General features: G+C 44.2%; 1 protein-coding gene across 1 annotated transcript in view; it reads right to left on the reverse strand.

Annotated features, from left to right (window-relative positions):
• Positions 1-14,991: 14,991 nt before the first annotated feature.
• Positions 14,992-22,285, reverse strand: part of LOC120046740 (vinculin) — a 62,131-nt gene continuing 54,837 nt past the window's right edge. The window contains exons 13-22 of the mRNA XM_038992210.1: positions 22,072-22,200; positions 21,065-21,214; positions 18,858-18,966; positions 18,577-18,755; positions 18,233-18,356; positions 17,814-17,938; positions 17,383-17,568; positions 16,949-17,152; positions 16,415-16,519; positions 14,992-15,951 (exon numbers count right to left, since the gene is read on the reverse strand). Coding sequence (XP_038848138.1) covers positions 15,805-15,951; positions 16,415-16,519; positions 16,949-17,152; positions 17,383-17,568; positions 17,814-17,938; positions 18,233-18,356; positions 18,577-18,755; positions 18,858-18,966; positions 21,065-21,214; positions 22,072-22,200 — 1,458 coding nt within the window. The 3' untranslated portion in view covers positions 14,992-15,804. The remainder of the gene's footprint in view (positions 15,952-16,414; positions 16,520-16,948; positions 17,153-17,382; positions 17,569-17,813; positions 17,939-18,232; positions 18,357-18,576; positions 18,756-18,857; positions 18,967-21,064; positions 21,215-22,071; positions 22,201-22,285) is intronic.

Consider the following 22,285-nt stretch of genomic DNA (forward strand, 5'->3'; position numbering starts at 1 on the left):
AAGCTTTCCCCCAGCGAGGATTATCTGTATTCTCTCTACTCCGAATTGGTTTTAAGTTTTTCGTTATGTCACCAGCATTCAACCAGGCTCCCCGTCGACTGGGAGCCCGTTGAGCGCGGCAATACTGCCCTCTTCTGTCCATTCTCTGTATAGCTTTTCACCCAGTCTCTTCCATTCCTTTTCGTCTTTTCCTCCGTTTATCTCTAGGGTTGATTTCAATGTCTTCACCACCTTTTCTATCTGGGCCATACTTGTTTCTTATTATATCTTTTTGTTTTATAATTTTTTGTTTTTATCTGTTATTACCTAGTTAGACTGTAATTAAAGATATGTGATTGTATTACGTGGTTATAGTTTTACTTAACCTCTTATGGCTCAAAAATCAGCAGTAAGTATCAGCAGTGGAAAGAGGTGGCCATTTCAAACGGCCTCGTACTCAATTCTTGCTCGTTCAATATGCATATTATTATTACCTTTGGATATAAAACACCTTCTAGTTTCTAAAACAGGTTTAATTATTTCTCTAAGTGAAACATAACTCTTTTTACAGCCCATTTTCTGTAAAAAGTGACATTTCCAAGAAGCTATGTCTCTCTTCAAGATACTCTCTATAAAAGGCCTTGGCACTTAGGACTGTACAAACACGTCACACATCTTCCCCTGGTTGTCATGCGGAAGTGAGAGAAAAAATGACTTGATTATCTCTGTCAGGGACTGAAAAGAACCTCTTTGAGTGATAAGTGCGCACTTTATTTTTTTTTCTGGGCGCGAAGTAGGAACTGGACTACGCTCCTGGAAAACACTCGTTATAGGTGAATATGACCTCCAGCTTCGATTTTCTTTGATACATGTCACAATCTCATCCTAAAGTATGTTTTTTGAATATACTTTAATTATATTATTGAAATTTATTCTGGACTTTAGACGTGATGCGACGCAAGAATTTTGTCAAGACGGAGAGGTTAGCACGGCATGGCCAGTGTGCCATGCTAATTCAACAGGGACATCGTTCGTTCTAGGTCCAAATGAACACGGTTCTGAACAAAGGACCCTTTGGAGAACATTCTGATGGAAAATCAACAAAGATAAGGACCCAATTTGGGATGCTTTTTCATATATCTGTCGAACTGTGCTATCGCTAGCGTTTGACTAGAATCAATGCTGCTGTGTGTTAGCTATTGTAGTAAGCTAATATAACGATATATTGTGTTTTCGCTGTAAAACACTTCAGAAATCGGAAATATTGTCTGTATTCACAAGATCTTTCTCTTTCATTAGCTATCCACCATATATTTTTCTGAAATCTTTTCTGATGTGAAATTAGTAGTTGACGTTGGTGTCTGTTTTCTCTGGCTACTGCCGTGCGATTTCTGACTGTAGCTATGATGGTGGCTAAGATGGTAGCAGTAATGTAAAACTGATTTATAGCTAAAATATTCAACTTTTTCGAACAAAACATAGATTTATTGTGTAACATGTTATAGGACTGTCATCTGAGGGAGTTTTTTCTAGGTTATTTAGGTTAGTTCTAGGTTAGTTAGGTTGGCTTTGCATGCTAGCTGCATGCTAGTTGCATGCTACCGGTGCTGTGAAAAATATCTGTCTCTCTTTTTGTATTTGGTGGTGAGCTAACATGAATATATGTGGTGTTTTCGCTGTAAAACATTTAAAGAATCTGAAATATTGTCTGTATTCACAAGATCTTTCTCTTTCATTAGCTATCCACCATATATTTCTCTGAAATGTTTTCTGATGTGTAATAAGGTAGTTGACGTTGGTGTCTGTATTTTCTCTGGCTACTCCCGTGCGATTTCTTACTGTAGCTATGATGGTAGCAGTAATGTAAAACTGATTTATAGCTAAAATATGCATTTTTTTTGAACAAAACATAGATTTATTGTGTAACATGTTATAGGACTGTCATCTGAGGTAGTTTTTTCTAGGTTATTTAGGTTGGTTTTAGGTTAGTTAGGTTGGCTTGTGCATGCTACTTCATCCTACTTGTGCTGTGAAAAATGTCTGTCCTCTTTTTTATTTGGTGGTGAGCTAACATAAATATATGTGGTGTTTTCTCTGTAAAACATTTAAAAAATCGGACATGTTGGCTGGATTGACAAGATGTTTATCTTTCAAATGCTGTATTGGACTTGTTAATGTGTGAAAGTTAAATATTTTACAAAAATAGATTTTGAATTTCGCGCCCTGCACTTGCAGTGGCTGTTGTCATATTAAGCCCGGTGTCGGGCTTGCAGCCTGAAGAAGTTAAGTATATCTGGTTATGTTATTTGTATACATGTCCTTACTCCCTTTCACATAGAAGCCTGATTCAGTACATACAGAGAGATGCAATCATAAAGCAAAACAATCATACAGTGTGACTTGTCTTATATCCAATATGTCTTATTCAATCAGTGAACTTGTCTTATTTCCAAAAATATTGCCGTCCGGTAATATGCGCATATAACCCAACTTGTCTTATATCCAATATCTCTGCCGTTCACTTGTTACAGGGAACTTGTCTTACTCAGTGTATTGCCGTCGAGGGTCCACCTAGACTTGTCTTATATCCAATACTTCTGCCTTTCCCTGGACTGTATTGCCGTCCACTTTAAACATTAATCGACAAGTTGTCTTATATCCAACATACCATGTAAACACATAAAAATCCGTGAACCCGGTATATTGCCGTTCAATATCAGAACTTGTCTTATGTCCAATATTCCGCCATTCACGGTGGTTATGTTGCCATTGTCCTCACTCACGTCCCTAATCTTATAGACATTTGATGAGACAACCCTAGCTTACATACATACATACACACATTCAGGCTTTTAATTTCACTTCATACACATACAATCATTCCATTGTTATTCTGTTGGCCAACTGAAAATGCATTCGCCATTAAATAGTACGTAATTCGTATTAACCTTACTTTACTTAAATGAACATATGGTTCGAAAATTTATTAACTTACACCAGTTAGGTTTTCTCACAAAATAAATTTGGTTAACGCCAATGTGCAGACTTTTAGTTTAGACAATAGGCATCTGCTTACCTTTTTTAGTAGACCGGTCTTTTTGTGAGAGGACCCCGTCTGGCGACAGTCTCGGCCAAAGGCTGGCGCTTTGTCCAGCGAAGTTCCCTCAGTTCAACGTCGGGGTCACCAATTGTTAAGGCTGCGAAGGTTCAACTGAGATAGGAACAATAGCACACCTGAACTTGGTTAAAATAATTGTTTAATTCAAAAGTTAATAAATGGCAAATGCAATTTCCGTATATACGGGTTCACTGTAACATCACGCAGGATGAAAACAGAGAAGTGACTTGTTCCTGACAAAGATATTATAATATACTCATGACAGAGATAGTTCCCGCTTCCGAGCCGGCCTGTCAGAGTAGAGACTGGGCGTGGTTTAGACTCACCCAGCCTATCGCCGGCGCTCAGGCTAGTCCTAGCCTCTTTGCGCTCTTTGGTGTCCCGGCGCTGTTGCTGTGTAGATTACGCTCCCTCACCCCAGAGACTGAGGTCAGACAGCTCTGCAACATTGTCTGAGCTATTTGCACCTGTATACAAAGCCCACTGTTCTCGCTCAAGGCTAACCCCAGCTTCCCAGCACACTTACCTGGGGCTAACTGTTACTTCCAGCACACACACACATTATTTCACACTTCTGCTCATCTCTTACACTCAGATACACTGTTGCATACAAAACACATACTTTAGGGTTAGGCCTTGAGCACTGGTAAGCCTGAGAACAATGTAAAAGTCAGGTTCACAAGAGTCATAATATTCAAGCTTTAATACATGAGAAGCCCTTCTAGCTTATAGTTAGTTAAGCATGCCAAACCTTATAAAGCCCCACAGAATCAAACCCTGAATTCAAAGGCTGGTTGAAGCCGTTTATTGGAGATGATACACGGGCATACTGCCTGTATTGTAAGGCTGATTTCTACGCCAAACTTAGTGATGTAAAAAAACACATGACAACTCAAGAACATACTCAAAAGGCAAAGCCTTATAACAGTTCCACCCAAAACAAGCTGCCATTTATGGTTTAAAAAATTGACTCTGCAAAAAAGGCTGAGGCCACCATGGCATTAGCTATCGCTGAACACTGTTCCATGTTGGCATGTGATCACATTGGAGAAGCATGTAGAGCTGCTTTCTCAGACTCCACTGCTGCTACCCACTTCAAAATGCACAGGACAAAGTGCACAGAAATTAATAATGGTGTTCTAGCACCATAATTTCTGAAAAAGTTGGTCGCAGATGTGGGTGACCAGCGTTTCAGCCTCCTCCTCGATGAGTCCACGGATGTAAGTGTTTCTAACTTCTTTGGGATAGGGGGGCGCTGTTTTCACTTTGTAAAAAATTGTTCCCAAATTAAACTGCCTCGTACTCAATTCTTGCTCGTACAATATGCATACTATTATTACTATTGGATAGAAAACACTCTCAAGTTTCTAAAACCGTTTGAATTATATCTGTGAGTAAAACAGAACTCATTTTGCAGCAAACTTCCTGCCAGGAAGTGAAAAATCTGAAATCGAGGCTCTGTTCCAGGGCCTTCCTATTCATTTGCTTGAAATCTATGGATATACATGCACTTCATACGCCTTCCACTAGATGTCAAGAGGCAGTGAGAGGTGGAATGGGGTGTCTAGCTTGATCTGAGGCCGAACAAGAGCTCTTGGAATGACGTGACCACTTTTTCCTTTGTTCAGCAAGGCGCGGGAAGGAACCCTGGATTGCGTTCTGAAAAGCTTTCGTTATAGACGGCTAATATCTCCGGCTTTGATTTTATTTGATAAATGTGATAATATCATCGTAAAGTATGTTTTTTCAATATAGTTTTATCAGATTATTGAAAGTTTATCGGGAGTTTTGGCTTTTTCCGTTCTCTGCGTTTGGTGATGATGGACAGCTTCGTGCCACTTGGCTAGCTTTGGTTGCTAATTCGACAGGAGAAAAGGACATTCTAAAACCAAACAACGATTGTTCTGGACAAAGGACCCCTTGTACAAGATTCTGATGGAAGCTCAGCAAAAGTAGGAACCATTTATGATGTTATTTCGTATTTCTGTTGAAAATGTTTAGTAATATTTTCCGCCCTGATTTTGGGCGCTGTCTCGCTATAACGTAAGCTGTATGTCGTACTAAAGTTATTTTTAAAAATCTAACACAGCGGTTGCATTAAGAACTAGTGTATCTTTCATTTGCTGTCCAACATGTATTTTTTAGTAAAGTTTATGATAAGTTATTTGGTCAGATTAGGTGAGTGTCAGAAATATATCCGGACATTCTGGGAAAAAGTTGCTACGTTTTCACAATGTATAACCACAGATTTCAGCTCTAAATATGCACATTTTCGAACAAACCATATATGTATTGTGTAATATGATGTTATAGGACTGTCATCTGATGAAGATTGTGAAGGTTAGTGAATAAATTTATATCTTTTGCTGTTTTTTTTGCTATCGCTACCTTTGCGTTGAATGAATGCGGTTGTGTGGTTGGCTATTGTAGTAAGCTAATATAATGCTATATTGTGTTTTCGCTGTAAAACACTTAAAATCTGAAATATTGGCTGGATTCACAAGATGTTTGTCTTTCATTTGCTGTACACCATGTATTTTTCATAAATGTTTTATGATGAGTATTTAGGTATTTCACGTTGGTCTCTGTAATTGTTCTAGCTGCTTCGGTGCTATTTGTGATTGTAGCTGCAATGTAAAACTATGATTTATACCTGAAATATGCACATTTTTCGAACAAAACATAGATTTATTGTATAACATGTTATAAGACTGTCATCTGATGAAGTTGTTTCTTGGTTAGTGACTAATTCTATCTCTATTTGGTCAGTTTTGTGCAAGCTACCTGTGCTGTGAAAGAAATGTCTGTGCTTTTTTGTATTTGGTGGTGAGCTAACATAAATATACGTGGTGTTTTCGCTGTAAAACATTTAAAAAATCAGACATGTTGGCTGGATTCACAAGATGTTTATCTTTAATTTGCTGTATTGGACTTGTTAATGTGTGAAAGTTAAATATTTCTAAAAAATATTTTTTGAATTTCGCGCGCTGCCTTTTCAGTGGAATGTGGGGGGGGTTCCGGGCTAGACAGGCTAAGTACCTGGGGATTGTGATAAGGTACTTTAGTGACACCAAGCAGACAATTGTAACAACATTTCTGGGGCTTGTTGAGTTGGAGGGAGGAGATGCCAAATCTATAACCAGTGCTGTTGTGGCTTTCCTCGAGAAGTGTTGTCTTAAAAAAGGGAAACTCCTGGGGATAGGGACTGACAATGCCTCTGTTATGACCAGGGATTAACAATGGGGTCCATAAAGTGCTCAAGGAGGAGTATGGCCTCAAATATCTGGTTCTTATTCGCTGTGTGTGCCACTCTCTGCAGCTTTCTGTAAGTCATGCTTCCAATGACACCATCCCCCGTAGTGTGGAGTACTTGGTAGGAGAGACTTATTAATGGTTTTCAGTGTCTCCAAAGCTCAGGGAGGCCAACAAGGACATATGAGACCATCAACTGTGGGGAGAAACCTTTAGAGATAACCAAGGTCCTGGAGAACGCTGCACTTCCTAGGAGTCACGTGTACCCATTGTCCCAGGAGGAGACAGTAGCTATGGAGACATATGTTGCTGAATCGCTGGGACAGGGGAACATTCGGCCCTCCGCATCACCCGTCTCCTCGAGCTTCTTTTTTGTGAAGAAGAAGGAGGGAGGTCTGCGTCCGTGCATTGATTATCGAGGTCTAAATTCTATCACAGTGGGGTTTAGTTACCCACTACCTCTCATTGCTACGGCGGTGGAATCATTTCACGGGGCGCGCTTCTTCACATAACTGGACCTGAGGAGTGCGTATAATCTGGTGCGTATCCGGGGAGGAGATGAGTGGAAAACCGCATTTAGTACTACATCTGGCCATTATGAGTACCGCGTCATGCCATATGGGTTGAAAAATGCTCCAGCCGTCTTCCAAACCTTCGTAGATGAGATTCTCCGAGACCTGCTCGGGCAAGGAGTGGTAGTGTACATCGATGACATCTTGATCTATTCTGCCACACGCGCGGCACACGTGTCTCTGGTGCGTAAGGTACTTGGGCGACTGCTGGAGCATGACCTGTATTGCAAGGCCGAGAAATGTGTGTTCTTCAAACAGGCCGTTTCCTTCCTGGGTTATCGTATTTCCACCTCCGGGGTGGTGATGGAGTGTGACCGCGGTACAGCCGTGCGTAATTGGCCGACTCCGACCACGGTGAAAGAGGTGCAGCGGTTTTTAGGGTTTGCCAATTACTACCGGAGGTTTATCCGGGGTTTTGGTCAGGTGGCTGCTCCCATTACCTCACTGCTGAAGGGAGGACCGGTGCGCTTGCGTTGGTCAGCAGAGGCGGGCAGAGCTTTCAGTCGTCTGAAGGAGCTGTTCACCAATGCGCCCGTGTTGGCGCATCCGGACCCCTCTTTAGCGTTCATAGTGGAGGTGGACGCGTCCGAGGCGGGGGTCGGGCCGTGCTGTCCCAGCGCTCGGGCGTGCCACCAAAGCTCCGCCCTTGTGCCTTCTTTTTGAGGAACCTCGGTCTGGCGGAGCGAAACTATGACGTGGGGGACCGGGAGTTGTTAGCTGTAATCAATGCTCTGAAGGTGTGGAGACATTGGCTTGAGGGGGCGAAGCACCCTTTTCTCATCTGGACTGATCATCGTAATCTCGAGTATATCCTGGCAGCAAGGAGACTAAATCCGCGTCAAGCTAGATGGGCCATGTTTTTTACCCGGTTTCGTTTCACCATCTCGTACCGGCCAGGCTCCCAAAACACCAAAGCCGACGCGCTGTCCCACCTCTATGATACCGAGGAGCGGTCCGTTGAGCCGACTCCCATCATTCCACCTTCATGTCTCGTGGCACCGGTAGTACGGGAGGTGGACGCGGAAATAGAGAGGGCCTCACGGTTAGAGCCGGCTCCCCCTCAGTGTCCAGCAGGGTCTCAGTACGTGCTGAGGGTGGTCCAGGATAAACTAATCTGTTGGGCTCATACTCTACCCTCCTCGGGTCATCCTGGCATCGAGAGGACAGTGCGGAGTCTTAGAGGGAGATACTGGTTGCCCACGTTGGCTAAGGACGTGAGATTTTATGTCTCCTCCTGCTCGGTGTGCGCTCAGAGCAAGGCTCCTCGACACTTGCCTAGAGGGAAGTTACAGCCCCTCCCCGTTCCACAACGGCCGTGGACACACTTATCGGTGGACTTTCTTACCGACCTTCCCCCGTCCCAGGGAAGGACTACGATCCTGGTCGTTGTGGATCGGTTTTCTAAGTCCTGCCGTCTCATCCCGTTGCCCGGTCTCCCTACGGCCCTGCAGACTGCGGAGGCCTTGTTTACCCATGTCTTCCGGCACTATGGGGTGCCTGAGGACATCGTTTCTGATCGGGGCCCCCAATTCACGTCCAGAGTTTGGAGGGCGTTTATGGAGAGACTGGTGGTCTCGGTCAGCTTGACCTCGGGTTTTCACCCCGAGAGTAATGGGCAGGTGGAGCGCGTAAACCAGGATGAGGGCAGGTTTCTGCGGTCATATTGCCGGGACCGGCCTGGTGAGTGGGCGAGGTATGTTCCTTGGGCTGAGCTCGCTCAGAACTCCCTTCGCCACTCCTCAACAAACATGTCCTCTTTTGAGTGTGTGTTGGGTTACCAGCCGGTCCTGGCCCCATGGCATCAGAGCCAGACCGAGGCTCCTGCGGTAGAGGAATGGGTACAGCGCTCCAAGGACACCTGGAAAGCCGTCCAGGAGTCGCTGAGACTGGCGGGGGAACGGCAGAAGAGGAGCGCTGACCAGCACCGCAGTGAGGCCCCCGTGTTCGCACCGGGGGACCGGGTCTGGCTCTCGACCCGAAACCTGCCCCTCCGCCTGCCCTGCCGGAAGCTGGGGCCGCAGTGTGTGGGGCCATTTAAAGTCCTGAGGAGAATAAACGAGGTGTGTTACAGGTTACAACTTCCTAGGTATTATCGTATTAACCCCTCGTTTCATGTGTCTCTCCTCAGGCCGGTGGTGGCTGGTCCCCTTCAGGAAGGTGAGGTGCCTGAGGTCCCTCCGCTCCCTCTGGACATCGAGGGGTCCCCGGCGTACACAGTATGTGGCATTCTGGACTCGAGACGCCGTGTGAGGGGCCTACAGTACCTCATGGACTGGGAGGGGTACGGTCCGGAGGAGAGGTGCTGGGTGCCGGTGGGGGACATTTTGGATCCTTCTCTCCTGAGAGACTTCCACCACCTCCACCCGGATCGCCCGGCACCTCGCCCTCCGGGTCGCCCTCGAGGCCGGTGGCATTAAAAACACAAGAATCGACAGAAGAAAGTTCATTTGTAGTTCTTAACATATTTAGGGTGTTTTTTACTCACTTTTTGTCTCTCCCACGATGTTATTCCTCTCTCCTACAGCGTCCATCACAATTACATGCACATGGCCAATTATGCAAATTAGGTGATTGCGTCATTTAGCAACTTCTAGCGACTTTTAGGACAGCCAATAGCTACTTTCCTTACTGAGGAGTTGGCAACACTGGACCAGACCTCCTCTCACTCTTGCGTTCCCTTTGGCGTCCATACATTTGAATGGTTAAAGCGATAAGGGAGTCGAGGTCCACCGGCAGTTCCCGAGCAGCTAGCTCATTCTTTACCTCCTCAGATAATCTGTGCAGAAAAGTATCGAAAAGAGACTCCGGATTCCAGGCACTCTCGGCAGCCAACATGCGAAAGTCCACCGCGTAGTCTGCCACACTACGGGAGTTTTGACGTAAGTCAAGCAGTTTGCTGGCCGCCTTTCTCCCGGATACCGGAGACTCAAAAACGTCTCACCTCTGCCAGGAATTCCTCCAAACGACCGCAAATGGCAGATTGTTGTTCCCAAACTGCCGTAGCCCAGGAAAGCACCCTTTCCGACATTAGCTTAATTATATACACTATCTTTGATCAGTCTGAAGAAAACGAAGATGGCTGTAGCTCAAAAATAAGCAAGCACTGAGAAAGAAAACCCCAGCAGGTACCAGGTCACCCCGAATATCGCTCTGGAGGAGGTAAGCGGGGTTCACTGGGAGTCGGGATAGGCTGTACAAACTCACCACAGATAGGGGAAAAAATTACTGGGTGATTGTTTTTTTTCCAGAGGTGGCAGGTAGCCTCTGAGCTAACTCCCTGATTTGCTCCATAATAGCCTTTAACCCATGGTCGTGGCATTCCGTCAAGGAACTAAGCCCTTCCAAAAGGCCCTGTAGCAACTCCTGATGTCTCCCAATGGTGGCTCCCTGTAGGGAGACAGACATGGCCCAAGTCTGCTGGGTCTGTCATGGCCAGTTTGTACTATCATGACACTAGGCGAGACCCAAATGCAGACACAGGAGGCAGATGTTTGGAGTTTAAGATGTTTAATAAATCCAAAGGGAATAGGCAAGAGAATGGTCATGGACAGGCAAAAGGTCATAACCAGATCAGAGTCCAGGAGGTACAGCGTGGCAGGCAGGCTCGAGGTCAGGGCAGGCAGAATGGTCAGGCAAGCGGGTACAGTGTCCAAAACAGGCAAGGGTCAAAACCGGGAGGACTAGAAAAAGGAGAAAAGGCAAAGCAGGAAAATGGGAAAAACCGCTGTTAGGCTTGGACATACAAGACGAACTGGCACAGAGAGACAGGAAACACAGGGATAAATACACTGGGGAAAACAAGCAACACCTGGAGGGGGTAGAGACAGTAATGAGGACAGGTGAAACAGATCAGGGTGTGACAGTTGTAGGTTACATGTTCAAGTGTATTTAATTAATTTACATGGCAGAATACAATCAAACTCTGAATTGCGTAATGAATAAAATAAAAAATAAACAAACAAGAATACATGAAACATACATTTAGGTAACGGTGGTAACGGTGGTTTCCTGGTCATTTTATTAGGTGATTCGTAAGGAATGACAGGATGCTCTCAATTGTGCATCTGTAAAAGTTTGTGAGGGTTTTAGGTGCCAAGCTGTTGCGCTTTCTTCACCACACTGTCTGTGTGGGTGGACCATTTCAGTTTGTCAGCAACGTGTACGCCAAGGAACATGAAGCTTTCCACCTTCTCCCCTGCTGTCACATCGATGTGGATAGGGGGGTGCTCCCTGTGCTGTTTACTGAAGTCCACGATCAGCTCTTTTGTTTTGTTGACGTTGGGTGAAAGGTTATTTTCCTGGCACCACACTCCCATGGCCCTCACCTCCTCCCTGTAGGCTGTTTCGTCATTGTTGGTAATCAGGCCTACTACTGTTGTGTCGTCTGCAAACTTGATGATCGAGTTGGAATCGTGCATGGCCACGCAGTCATGGGTCAACAGGGACTACAGGAGGGGGCTGAGCACACACACTTGTGGGCCCCTGTGTTGCGGATCAGTGATATGGAGGTGTTGTTTCCTACGTTCACCATCTGGGGGCAGTCCGTCAGGAAGTCCAGGACCCAGTTGCACAGGGCGGGGTTCGGACCTAGGGCCCCAGGCTTAATGATGAGCTTGGAGGGTACTATGGTGTTGAATGCTGAGCTATAGTCAACGAACAGCATTCTTACATAGGTATTCCTCTTGTCCATATGGGATAGGGTAGTGTGCAGTGCGATGATATCTTCTGTGGATCTATTGGGGCGGTAAGCAAATTGAAGTGGTTCTAGGGTGTCAGGTAAGGTAGAGGTGATATGATCCTTGACGAGTCTATCAAAGCACTTCATGATGACAAAAGTGAGTGCTACGGGGCAATTGTCATTTAGTTCAGTTACCTTTGCTTTCTTGGGTACAGGAACAATGGTGGACGTCTTGAAGCACGTGGGGACAGCAGACTGGGATAGGGAGAGATATGGAGAGATGGAATGTGGGTTCTTCCCTCAGTCAATGAGCTGAGGTTGTCGGTTAAATGTTCTACAAGTTAAGAATACCGTAACAGAGAGATACCTTTAGTCCCGTCAGAGGGGAAAGGGCTGACTAGTCCTTGGGTATTGTCCTTTCCTTGTGTTCCTGGACCATTTGCCATGCAGCTCCAGGTGGCAGAGAAGACATCAATTAGTGCCGAGCCTACAAATGTAAATGTATCACTACTGTTATAACAAGGATTACTGTGTTATAAATAAGAGAGGAATTGCTGTTGGGAGTCTTAAATGCTTTATTACAAAATAATGTGAACAATACCAAAAAGCAGTACTTGACTCTAATATCATATTTCACTTTGTACCCATCTTATAAATATCACAAAAATGTGTCTGAACAGAATTATAATGCCTTGAGTAGCGCTTACTACAAAGTAGATACAAAACATAATTTCCTGTAAATGAATTGTTTTTTTTATTGCAATCAGTCTTTTTATTACAAGGCACATCAGATGGTTTTGTAGGGTCTCAGTATCTTCATCTACACATTCAAACTGCGCTGGTCTTATTCAGACACACACAAAGAAAAAAAAAACGTCCAACCGTTTGTACCAGCTGTGTTAGCAACTGTAAGGATTAGTTTAGTGTAGTTCGAAGATATAAGAGGAAGAGAAGGCTGATATTTCAACACCAGTTTCATGTGATGCATTGAACTTAAACACACTGGTAGTCTCACGGACGAGAGACTACCTGGACATAGTGTCATCTTAGTCAAGTACTCGGCTTAATACAGTAATCAGAAGCTAGCCCACAAACTACACACCACGTTATGTCAAGACACAGTTTAAACATTACAGTACAGTTGGCCTCTAGTCAGGCTAAAACACGGAGACTGGCTTGCTATAGTTTCTCTGAGAAGTACAAAGTATAGAGGGCCAGACCAGAGGGAGACCTAAGGTCTACATGTAATCTCAATGCAACGTGGTGAAAAATCAAGCTAGTCCAGAAACTGACAGAGTTGAATGCATGTCATCTTAATGGATATTTAATTTCAATCGTCAACTCTTTTGTACGCTAAATGGTTGTAAACATTATAAGTTAATAAGACATTCTCTATGCAATGTGTCTGAAGATCTAGCCCTTATGTTTTCCAACAGCGCAGATATAATAAACCTCAAAACATAAAAAAATATATTTAAAAAGTTAATGGTGGAACAAACTTAGCCTGAGTGCTAGTCTGTTTAGTGCTATCACGCCAACTCCGGTGCAAAGAGCACAAACAGATTTGGGACCAGGCTAGCATAAACTCTGACAGTCTTGACAATACTAAAAAAAAAAAAACATTGCTACAAAACCCAACTCACTATCTACAGTTGAAGTCGGAAGTTTACATACACCTTAGCCATATACATTTAAACTCAGTCTTTCACAATTCCTGACATTTTATCCTAGTAAAAAATCCCCGTCTTAGGTCAGTTAGGAACACCACTTTATTTTAAGAATGTGAAATGTCAGAATAATGGTAGAGAGAATGATTTATTTCAGCTTTTATTTCATTCATCACATTCCCAGTGGGTTAGAAGTTTATATACACTCAATTAGTATTTGGTAGCATTGCCTTTCAATTGTTTAACTTGGGTAGCCTTCCACAAGCTTCCCACAATAAGTTGGGTGAATTTTGGCCCATTTCTCCTGACAGAGTTGGTGTAACTGAGTCAGGTTTGTAAGCCTCCTTGCTCGCACACGCTTTTTCAGTTCTGCCCACAAATCATCTATTGGATTGAGGTCAGGGCTTTGTGATGGGCACTCCAATACCTTGACTTTGTTGTCCTTAAGCCATTTTGCCACAACTTTGGAAGTATGCTTGGGGTCATTGTCCATTTGGAAGACTCATTTGCGACCAAGCTTTAACTTCCTGACTGATGTCTTGACATGTTGCTTCAATATATCCACATAATTTGTATATCCACATAACATCCTCCCTCATTCAGCCATCTATTTTGTGAAGTGCACCAGTCCCCCCTGCAGCAAAGCACCTCCACAACATGATGCTGCCACCCCTGTGCTTCACGGTTGGGATGATGTTCTTCGGCTTGCAAGCCTCCCCCCTTTTCCTCCAAACATAACAATGGTCATTATGGCCAAGCACTTCTATTTTTGTTTCATCAGACCAGAGGACATTTCTCCAAAAAGTAACTCCTGATGTCTCCCAATGGTGGCTCCCTGTAGGGAGACAGTGTGGCAGACATGGCCCACGTCTGCTGCAGACATGGCCCAAGTCTGCTGGGTCTGTCATGGCCAGTTTGTACTATCATGACACTAGGCAAGACCCAAATGCAGACACAGGAGGCAGATGGTTGGAGTTTAAGATGTTTAATAAATCCAAAGGGAATAGGCAAAAAGTATCATGTGTCCCCATGTGCAGTTGCAAACCATAGTCTGACTTTTTATGGCGGTTTTGGAGTAGTGGCTTCTTCCTTGCTGAGCGGCCTTTCAGGTTATGTCATTATAGCACTCGTTTTACTGTGGATATAGATACTTTTGTACCGGTTTCCTCCAGCATCTTCACAAGGTCCTTTGCTGTTGTTCTGGGATTGATTTGCACTTTTCGCACCAAAGTACGTTCATCTCTAGGAGACAGAATGCGTCTCCTTCCTGAGCGATATGACGGCTGCATGGTCCCATGGTGTTTATACTTGCGTACTATAGTTTGTACAGACGTGGTACCTTCAGGCATTTGGAAATTGCTCCCAAGGATGAACCAGACTTGTGGAGGTGTACAATTTATTTGCTGAGGTCTTGGCCGATTTTCCCATGATGTCAAGCAAAGAGGCACTGAATTTGAAGGTAGGCCTTGAAATACATCCACAGGTACACATCCATTTGACACAAATGGGTGTCAATTAGCCTATCAGAAGCCATGACATAATTTTCTGGAATTTTCCAAGCTGTTTAAAAGGCGCAGTCAACTCACTGTATGTAAACTTCTGACCCACTGGAATTGTGATAAAGTGACTTATAAGTGAATTTATCTGTCTGTAAACAATTGTTGGAAAAATGACTTGTGTCATGCACAAAGTAGATGTCCTAACCGACTTGCCAAAACTATAGTTCGTTAACAAGAAATTTGTGGAGTGGTTAAAAAACACGTTTTAATGACTCAAACCTAGGCGTATGTAAACTTCCGACTTCAACTGTAATACAAATATGGAACAGGGAATAGTGTTTATTTTTCAGTTTCTAGAACATAGTGTAAACAGACATAATAACCACTGAATCATATATATTTGCGTGTAGAGCTCAGCATAACAATATGCTCGAACCAACTCCCATTGAGTTGGATGTGCTTTGTCCTAGCAACAGTGAACGACTGCACAATGCAGATAGTGAAATAAAGAACCAGTATAAAGACATACAAACGTTTTCCAAGACAAATCTTAATAATGTTCAAATTTTTACTTAGATTTGGGGCTACTGTATGTTTAAATGAGACTGGTAATAGTACTCCTTTAATCTTACTGGATAAGAAAAGCAAACCTCTAACACACACACACAAACCTAGGAAGTCTAAAAACACAATTTACAGGCAGGTATGGGATTGACATTGACTGATAAATAGTGTATTCAGTATTAACTCACTCTTTTTACCCCAACCAGGCAGGGTTTTCATTCATTGTAGCTTGGAATTAGTATGTATGTGTCCATCAAATCTATTGCTCAAAGGGTCTGGATGTTTTTTTCTTCTTAACAAGCTGGGCCTTGAGCAGAGGAACAGAATAATCCGTGTCCCAAATGGCAACCTACTGTATTCCCTATTTAGTACACTACTTTTAACCAGACATGAGCCAAAGTCAAAAGTAGTGCCCTACATAGGGAATAGAGTGCCATTTGGGACGTAGTTGAACAGACAGTTGGCCCGTCTCTTCTTATTGGTACCAGGGTGTCTTACGGATCCAGTGGAGAGTCAAGCCTGCATCTGTCCGGATCTTGATGGAGGCAGCCTCAGCCTCTCTTACCGTCTCCTTCACAGACTGCATCAGGTTCTGGGCATTGTGAACCAACATCTCTGTGGCCTGGGAGAGGGGGAAGGAAAGAAAAATGTTGGTCACATTTTACATGAAGTTGCTCTTGTGTAGTAACACTGTAATTACACTAGTAACAACATGCTATTTATATCAGTGTTTCCCCTATATTCATTTAGCAGCAACGGCCCACCGATGATAAATTGTTGCCAACACTGCAAAAAATGTAATTAAAAAAAAGAAACATATATTTCTGCTGATATACACTTTTAAGAAATCCTAGGGGAAGCACTGTACATTGTAACATTACTGTTACATTGCACTTTAGTACATTTCGTAGTAAATTTCAAGTTGAAATGTTCGAGTGTTTTTCTGTAATTACACAAGTGGAATAGTGTTCCTTATTCCACTTGTATAATAACAGGAACCACTTAACTCCATTACAATGTTATTCCAAAAGCAAAAAGGTAACTTTGGTTGATGTGTGTTATCCAATGATCTCCAGTGTACTGACCTGCTCTGACTCCTCCTCGCTGATGTTGGTACGACCCAACATGGTGGCCTTGACTGTGGAGAGGATCTTGAGCTGTGTGCTAATGGTGGGGATCCGCTCACACACCTGGAACACAAAGAAGTTTATTTAAGTTCAAGTTCCGAGAAACCAGTCAGAGACATGAAGATAAAAAACAGAAAACAGTGTAATTTATTTCAATGATCTACCCTAAATCAAATCACGAGGACAGGGTGGAAATTCAATTATCTTTAGTCCTACAACTCCAACATGAATATAATGTTGCCTTTCTATGGTCTTTCCAGAGCAGCTGCTGCTCCTCAAGAAAAACCTGAAGAGAGCAGTTTGAAAGTCTTGCTTCTTCCGTCCTTGTTTGCTCAATTCATCCAAAGACACATTAGCAGAATATTGGACCAGATGAAACCCTGATTAAGGCAGCATAGCTATCGAAACTTAGGTATTTATTGCATCGTAGCCATGAGAGTTAGCATTTTGTTTCCTAAGAAGATTGGACCAGGAACCAGTCGGTCAGCTGACCTGGAGCAGATTGGTCCGGATGCGTTTGTCTGTGCACTGCTTGGCCACCTCCTTGGCCAGCCTCGTGACCTCGTCTGAGGCCTTGGCGATGTCTTTGGCACACTGGATGAGGGCACGCTTGTTCCCGCTGCCACCGCGCACCAGACGGGACATCTCAGCCATGAGCAGGGCCATTCTCTTGGCTGCACCGATGATATCGTTACCCTGAAAAAGATGACAAAAACCAAGGCATTAAATTGGACATATGACAACACAGCTGGGGTGGATTCCGTGTCCAGTGTAATTGTGCAGTATACATGTATATGTACATGTCACACTTCCTAAATGGCACCGAATTATGGCTAGTCTGAATCTGCTCTGCTATGGTTTTCTGGTCGCAATAAACTTAACTTTGAACATCAACATGTAACTAACTGTATGTGCTGTTAGCTCACCTTGCTAGACCACTTGCGGGCCTCCTCGTGGAGCTGCCTGGCGGCCATCATCATGGGCTCGCTCACCATCTCTCCCAACACCTGCTCTGGGAAGTCCTCGTCCTTCTCCTCTGGGGGAGGGGGTCTGGGGGGAGGAACCTCACCCTCGGGGAGAGGGGGTTTGGGTGGGGCGGGCTCGTCGCTGACCTGGCGTGTATTCAGATAGGTGAAACGTTCAGAATGTTGCAGATAGAAATGAATCCCTCTACTCTACATGGCAGATAATCATATCCGTTCTAACAAATATATATTTTTTGATATGAACGTTCTGAAACCCCATTTGTACGCCACTGAACAAAACCCTGGTGTTGACAGTGTAGGACTGTAAAGTATTTTGTGACAGATGCTGATGTGAAAAGAGCTTTATAAATGAATTTGATTGATCGACTTACGTGCAGCTGATGCAGATCAGGAGGTGGTGGTGGGAAGTCTGGTTCCTGTGGCTGGAACGCATCTCTCACAATGGCAACGGCACCCAGGATTCGATAGCCTGAGTCCAGGAAGCCCTTCTGCAGACCTGGACACCACGGAGGAAGAAGGAGATACATATAGGCCTTAGAAACAGGATATTAGACAAAGCCCGCAAAAGCTGCTGTGTGGCAGCAGTAACACATTGACAGACCCCAAAACCATAACACCATCGACTGAACCTTAACTTTTGACAATCACAGATTCAGAAATTGATAGAATGAATCTTTATATTTAGTATTAGGTCATGTTGGAAAGCTGTACACGGGTAGCTATAACAGCAGATTATACAGTATAATGATCAAACACATCCTAAATGTCTGGTAACTGCCTTGGAACATACTTGGATCTGTGATGTTCCCAGCCACAGCCTTGGCGTCCATCACCATGGGAGAGATAGTCCGGCTAAGCTCATCAGATGCAGCCTTCACTATCTCTCTGAACTTAGGATCCTCAGAGTTCTCCACCTAGGAAAGAAAGTGTATTCATAAATTTCTATTTTGAATCCTTTTCATAGTATCTCTTTTAAGCTGAACTGCAATTCAGTTGTCTGTATTCTATGCTTGCGCATCTGCATTGCTTGCTCTTTGGGGTTTTAGGCTGGGTATCTGTAAATCACTTTGTGACAACTGCTGATGTAAAAAGGGCTTTAAAATAAATTAGATTGTAAATAAAAATGATCTATACCTCCCGTTTCGCCACCAGGAGGATCCGGTTGGCCCGCCGGGCGATGCTAGTTGCCCCTGCCACTAACATCTGGGGCTGGTGGTTAGCCATGGCCACACGACACTTATCCAGGTCTTTCTTAATGGCCTCCTCAGAGGCATTCAACAGAGACTTGGTGTCTATGGCCTCGTCCACCAAACCTAGAGACCGAGAAGACATCATTCTTAGTGCTTATAACGAAGTGACCACAACGCCCACTTTTTGTAATCAATGACAAATGACACAAGATGGTCTGGCACTACCTGTCATTTTCTCCACATTGTCAATCCACTGGTTCTTCATGGTCTCAAAGTGCTCGTATGCAGCCTGGTTGCCTGGGTTTCTCAGAAGGATACGGGCTGCAGAGACTACCTAGAAAAGAACGTTCCAATCAGGAAAAAAATATATAGGAAATAGGGGTCAACTGACCAAGGCCAAATTAATCGTCCCTATGTCACTACGGCATAAGCACCACACAAATGTTGATCATGTTGCACAAAACACAAACACACCTACTCCACTGGTGTAGCACAGTTTCTCTGGACCCCTGCAAAGTCAGAGTTTTGGCCCCTCCCATTCCTAAAAAAAAACAATGTATAGACTACCAATCGCTGTCTGTGGTTCTGAAATTGCAACGTTTACGCTGCTGCCTATCGATAGGCTATCAGATGATGTGGCGCTAATGCTTGGCTATAGCTTTGCTTTTATGGATACATGTTCATTTGTATTTGCTCGTAATTTTCTCACGTTAAGCCTAACGTTTATGTTTCATGAAGCTATAGGCCTACAGTGTCACAATGCTGCTATTTAGAATGCTGGCTGGAGGCAATAATGTAATTAAAGTGGGAATTTCAAACATTGCAGATTGTAAAATGAATTTACGATGCAACAGCATACTAATCAGTAACCAAAATATATTTTTTTGAATATACAATTGTCCAGTAGGCCTTTCTGGAAGAGGAGAAGGATGGCGACAGTCTCACTAGAGGAACTGCCACTATTCTGGAGAGAAGGAGGAGGAGAGACTCTCACTAGAGGAACTGACACTATTCTGGAGAGAAGGAGGAGGAGAGACTCTCACCAGAGGAACTGACACTATTCTGGAGAGAAGGAGGAGGAGAGACTCTCACCAGAGGAACTGACACTATTCTGGAGAGAAGGAGGAGGAGAGACTCTCACTAGAGGAACTGACACTATTCTGGAGAGAAGGAGGAGGAGAGACTCTCACCAGAGGAACTGACACTATTCTGGAGAGAAGGAGGAGGAGAGACTCTCACCAGAGGAACTGACACTATTCTGGAGAGAAGGAGGAGGAGAGACTCTCACTAGAGGAACTGACACTATTCTGGAGAGAAGGAGGAGGAGAGACTCGCACTAGAGGAACTGACACTATTCTGGAGAGGAGGAGGAGAGACTCTCACTAAAGGAACTGACACTATTCTGGAGAGAAGGAGGAGGAGAGACTCTCACTAGAGGAACTGACACTATTCTGGAGAGAAGGAGGAGGAGAGACTCTCACTAAAGGAACTGACACTATTCTGGAGAGAAGGAGGAGGAGGGACTCTCACTAGAGCAACTGACACTATTCTGGAGAGAAGGAGGAGGAGAGACTCTCACGAGAGGAACTGACACTATTCTGGAGAGAAGGAGGAGGAGAGACTCTCACTAGAGGAACTGACACTATTCTGGATTGGAGGAGGAGAGACTATCACTAGAGGAACTGACACTATTCCGGAGAGGAGGCGGAGAGACTATCACTAGAGGAACTGACACTATTCTGGAGAGGAGGAGGAGGAGAGACTCACAAGGTGGTAGCTTGGCTGATGTAGTTATCTTCGGTAATTTGGCACGAGCTTGATCAGATAAAACTTGTTTTTGTGCACTGATTGGTCTTCCTTTATGTTTATCCATCTTGAACAACCCACTCACTCTCCATCCGAGTCTCACCTGATTCACCCACTCACTCTCCATCCGAGTCCCACCTGATTCACCCACTCACTCTCCACCCGAGTCTCACCTGATTCACCCACTCACTCTCCATCCGAGTCCCACCTGATTCACCCACTCACTCTCCACCCGAGTCTCACCTGATTCACCCACTCACTCTCCATCCGAGTCCCACCTGATTCACTTAACTTTAAAAAAACTAGATAGCCAATTAGGTGAGGAGGCCGAAATAGGCTAATTAGCTGCATGAAAACTACATTGACTGTCTGTTACACCTACTACCCATGTTGATTGAACAACACAAACACTTTGCTTGCTACATTTGTAAATTAAAAAGGAGGGTTACTGTCCAAATAATTTATTACAAAAATGAATACAATTTAGACATAGCCGCGAGATGACAGGCGCATGGGCCCCCAGAGCATGTGGTGCCTTTCGCCTTTCGGGGGCTACAGGGATTTACGCTACACCAGTGACACACTCGCACACTTACACACACTCACACAAACACACTGTCCCATACCTGTGGTGTCAGGTCCCTTGTAGACTTGACGGCAGCTTGGATCCCCTCCACAGTGCTCTTGTTAGCTGTTCCTACAGCGGCAGCCTTTTCTGCCGTGGCACCCAGCTTGTTGGCATGGTTCTCAAAGTTGGCCGCCCTCTCGTCAAACACCTAACATAACAGTGACAAATCATAGAATCATGAAACATAACACAATATACACTGGGTGGTTCGAGCACTGACTGCTAATTGGCTGAAAGCCGTTGCAAATGAAACCGTATACTACGGGTATGAAAACATTTATTAGGTTTGTAACCAGTTTATAATAGCAATAAGGCAACTCAGGGATTTGTGGTATATGGCCAATATACCATGGCTAAGGGCTGTACCCAGGTACTTCGCATTGTGTAGTGCATATATTGGCCATATACCACACCCCCTCGGGACTTATTGCTTAAATATAGTATACTATATGCCACTTAGCAAATGCTTACAGCGACAAAACATTAGAACGATAAAACATATTATTAAATATTAATCTTGCATGATTACTTATGGTAAGACTTCCCTCTGGAAATGTAGTCTAAGTATTATTGAGTGACAAGTACATAAATGATTGGAAACTAATCAATAAGTCATCCATATGTGTATCATGATATGAATCTGCCAAATAAGTCACCATATTGCAGAGCCATATTATATGCATACACGGTACACTTACATTTCACATTTTAGTAGATGCTCTTATCCAGAGTGTCTTACAGGAGCAATTAGGGTTAAGTGCCTGGCTCAAGGGCACAGACAGATTTTTCACCTAGTCGGCTCGGGACTAGAACCAGCGACCTTTCAGTTACTGGCCCAACTAGGCTACCTGCCGCCATACACACTTTAGAGCTCTTTATACTGCTCTGTTCATAGGTTGAGTGAATGAATGAGCCATGATGGAGTTACTGTAGGGAGACAGAGAGACGAACAGAGGGAGAGGGAGTAAGAGAGGAAGGGGGAAGAGAGAAAGATAAACCTCCCACCTCGTCCCTGTTAGGGGCATCGGACGGGGCGGTGGAGGCCACAGCGAGTAGTTTGATTGGAGTGGTCGTGTCGCTGAAGATGTCCGACACTTCGTGAGTCATAGCTTCCTGCATCTTTTCTTTGAGGTCCTGAGAAGACAAGTCCACACACACATGAGTTAGTGAGCATTAGACCAGCTTTAGAAGTATTACATGTTAACAATAGGCTCTTAGA

The sequence above is a fragment of the Salvelinus namaycush genome, chromosome 4, assembly GCF_016432855.1.
Source record: "Salvelinus namaycush isolate Seneca chromosome 4, SaNama_1.0, whole genome shotgun sequence".
NCBI lineage: Eukaryota > Metazoa > Chordata > Actinopteri > Salmoniformes > Salmonidae > Salvelinus > Salvelinus namaycush.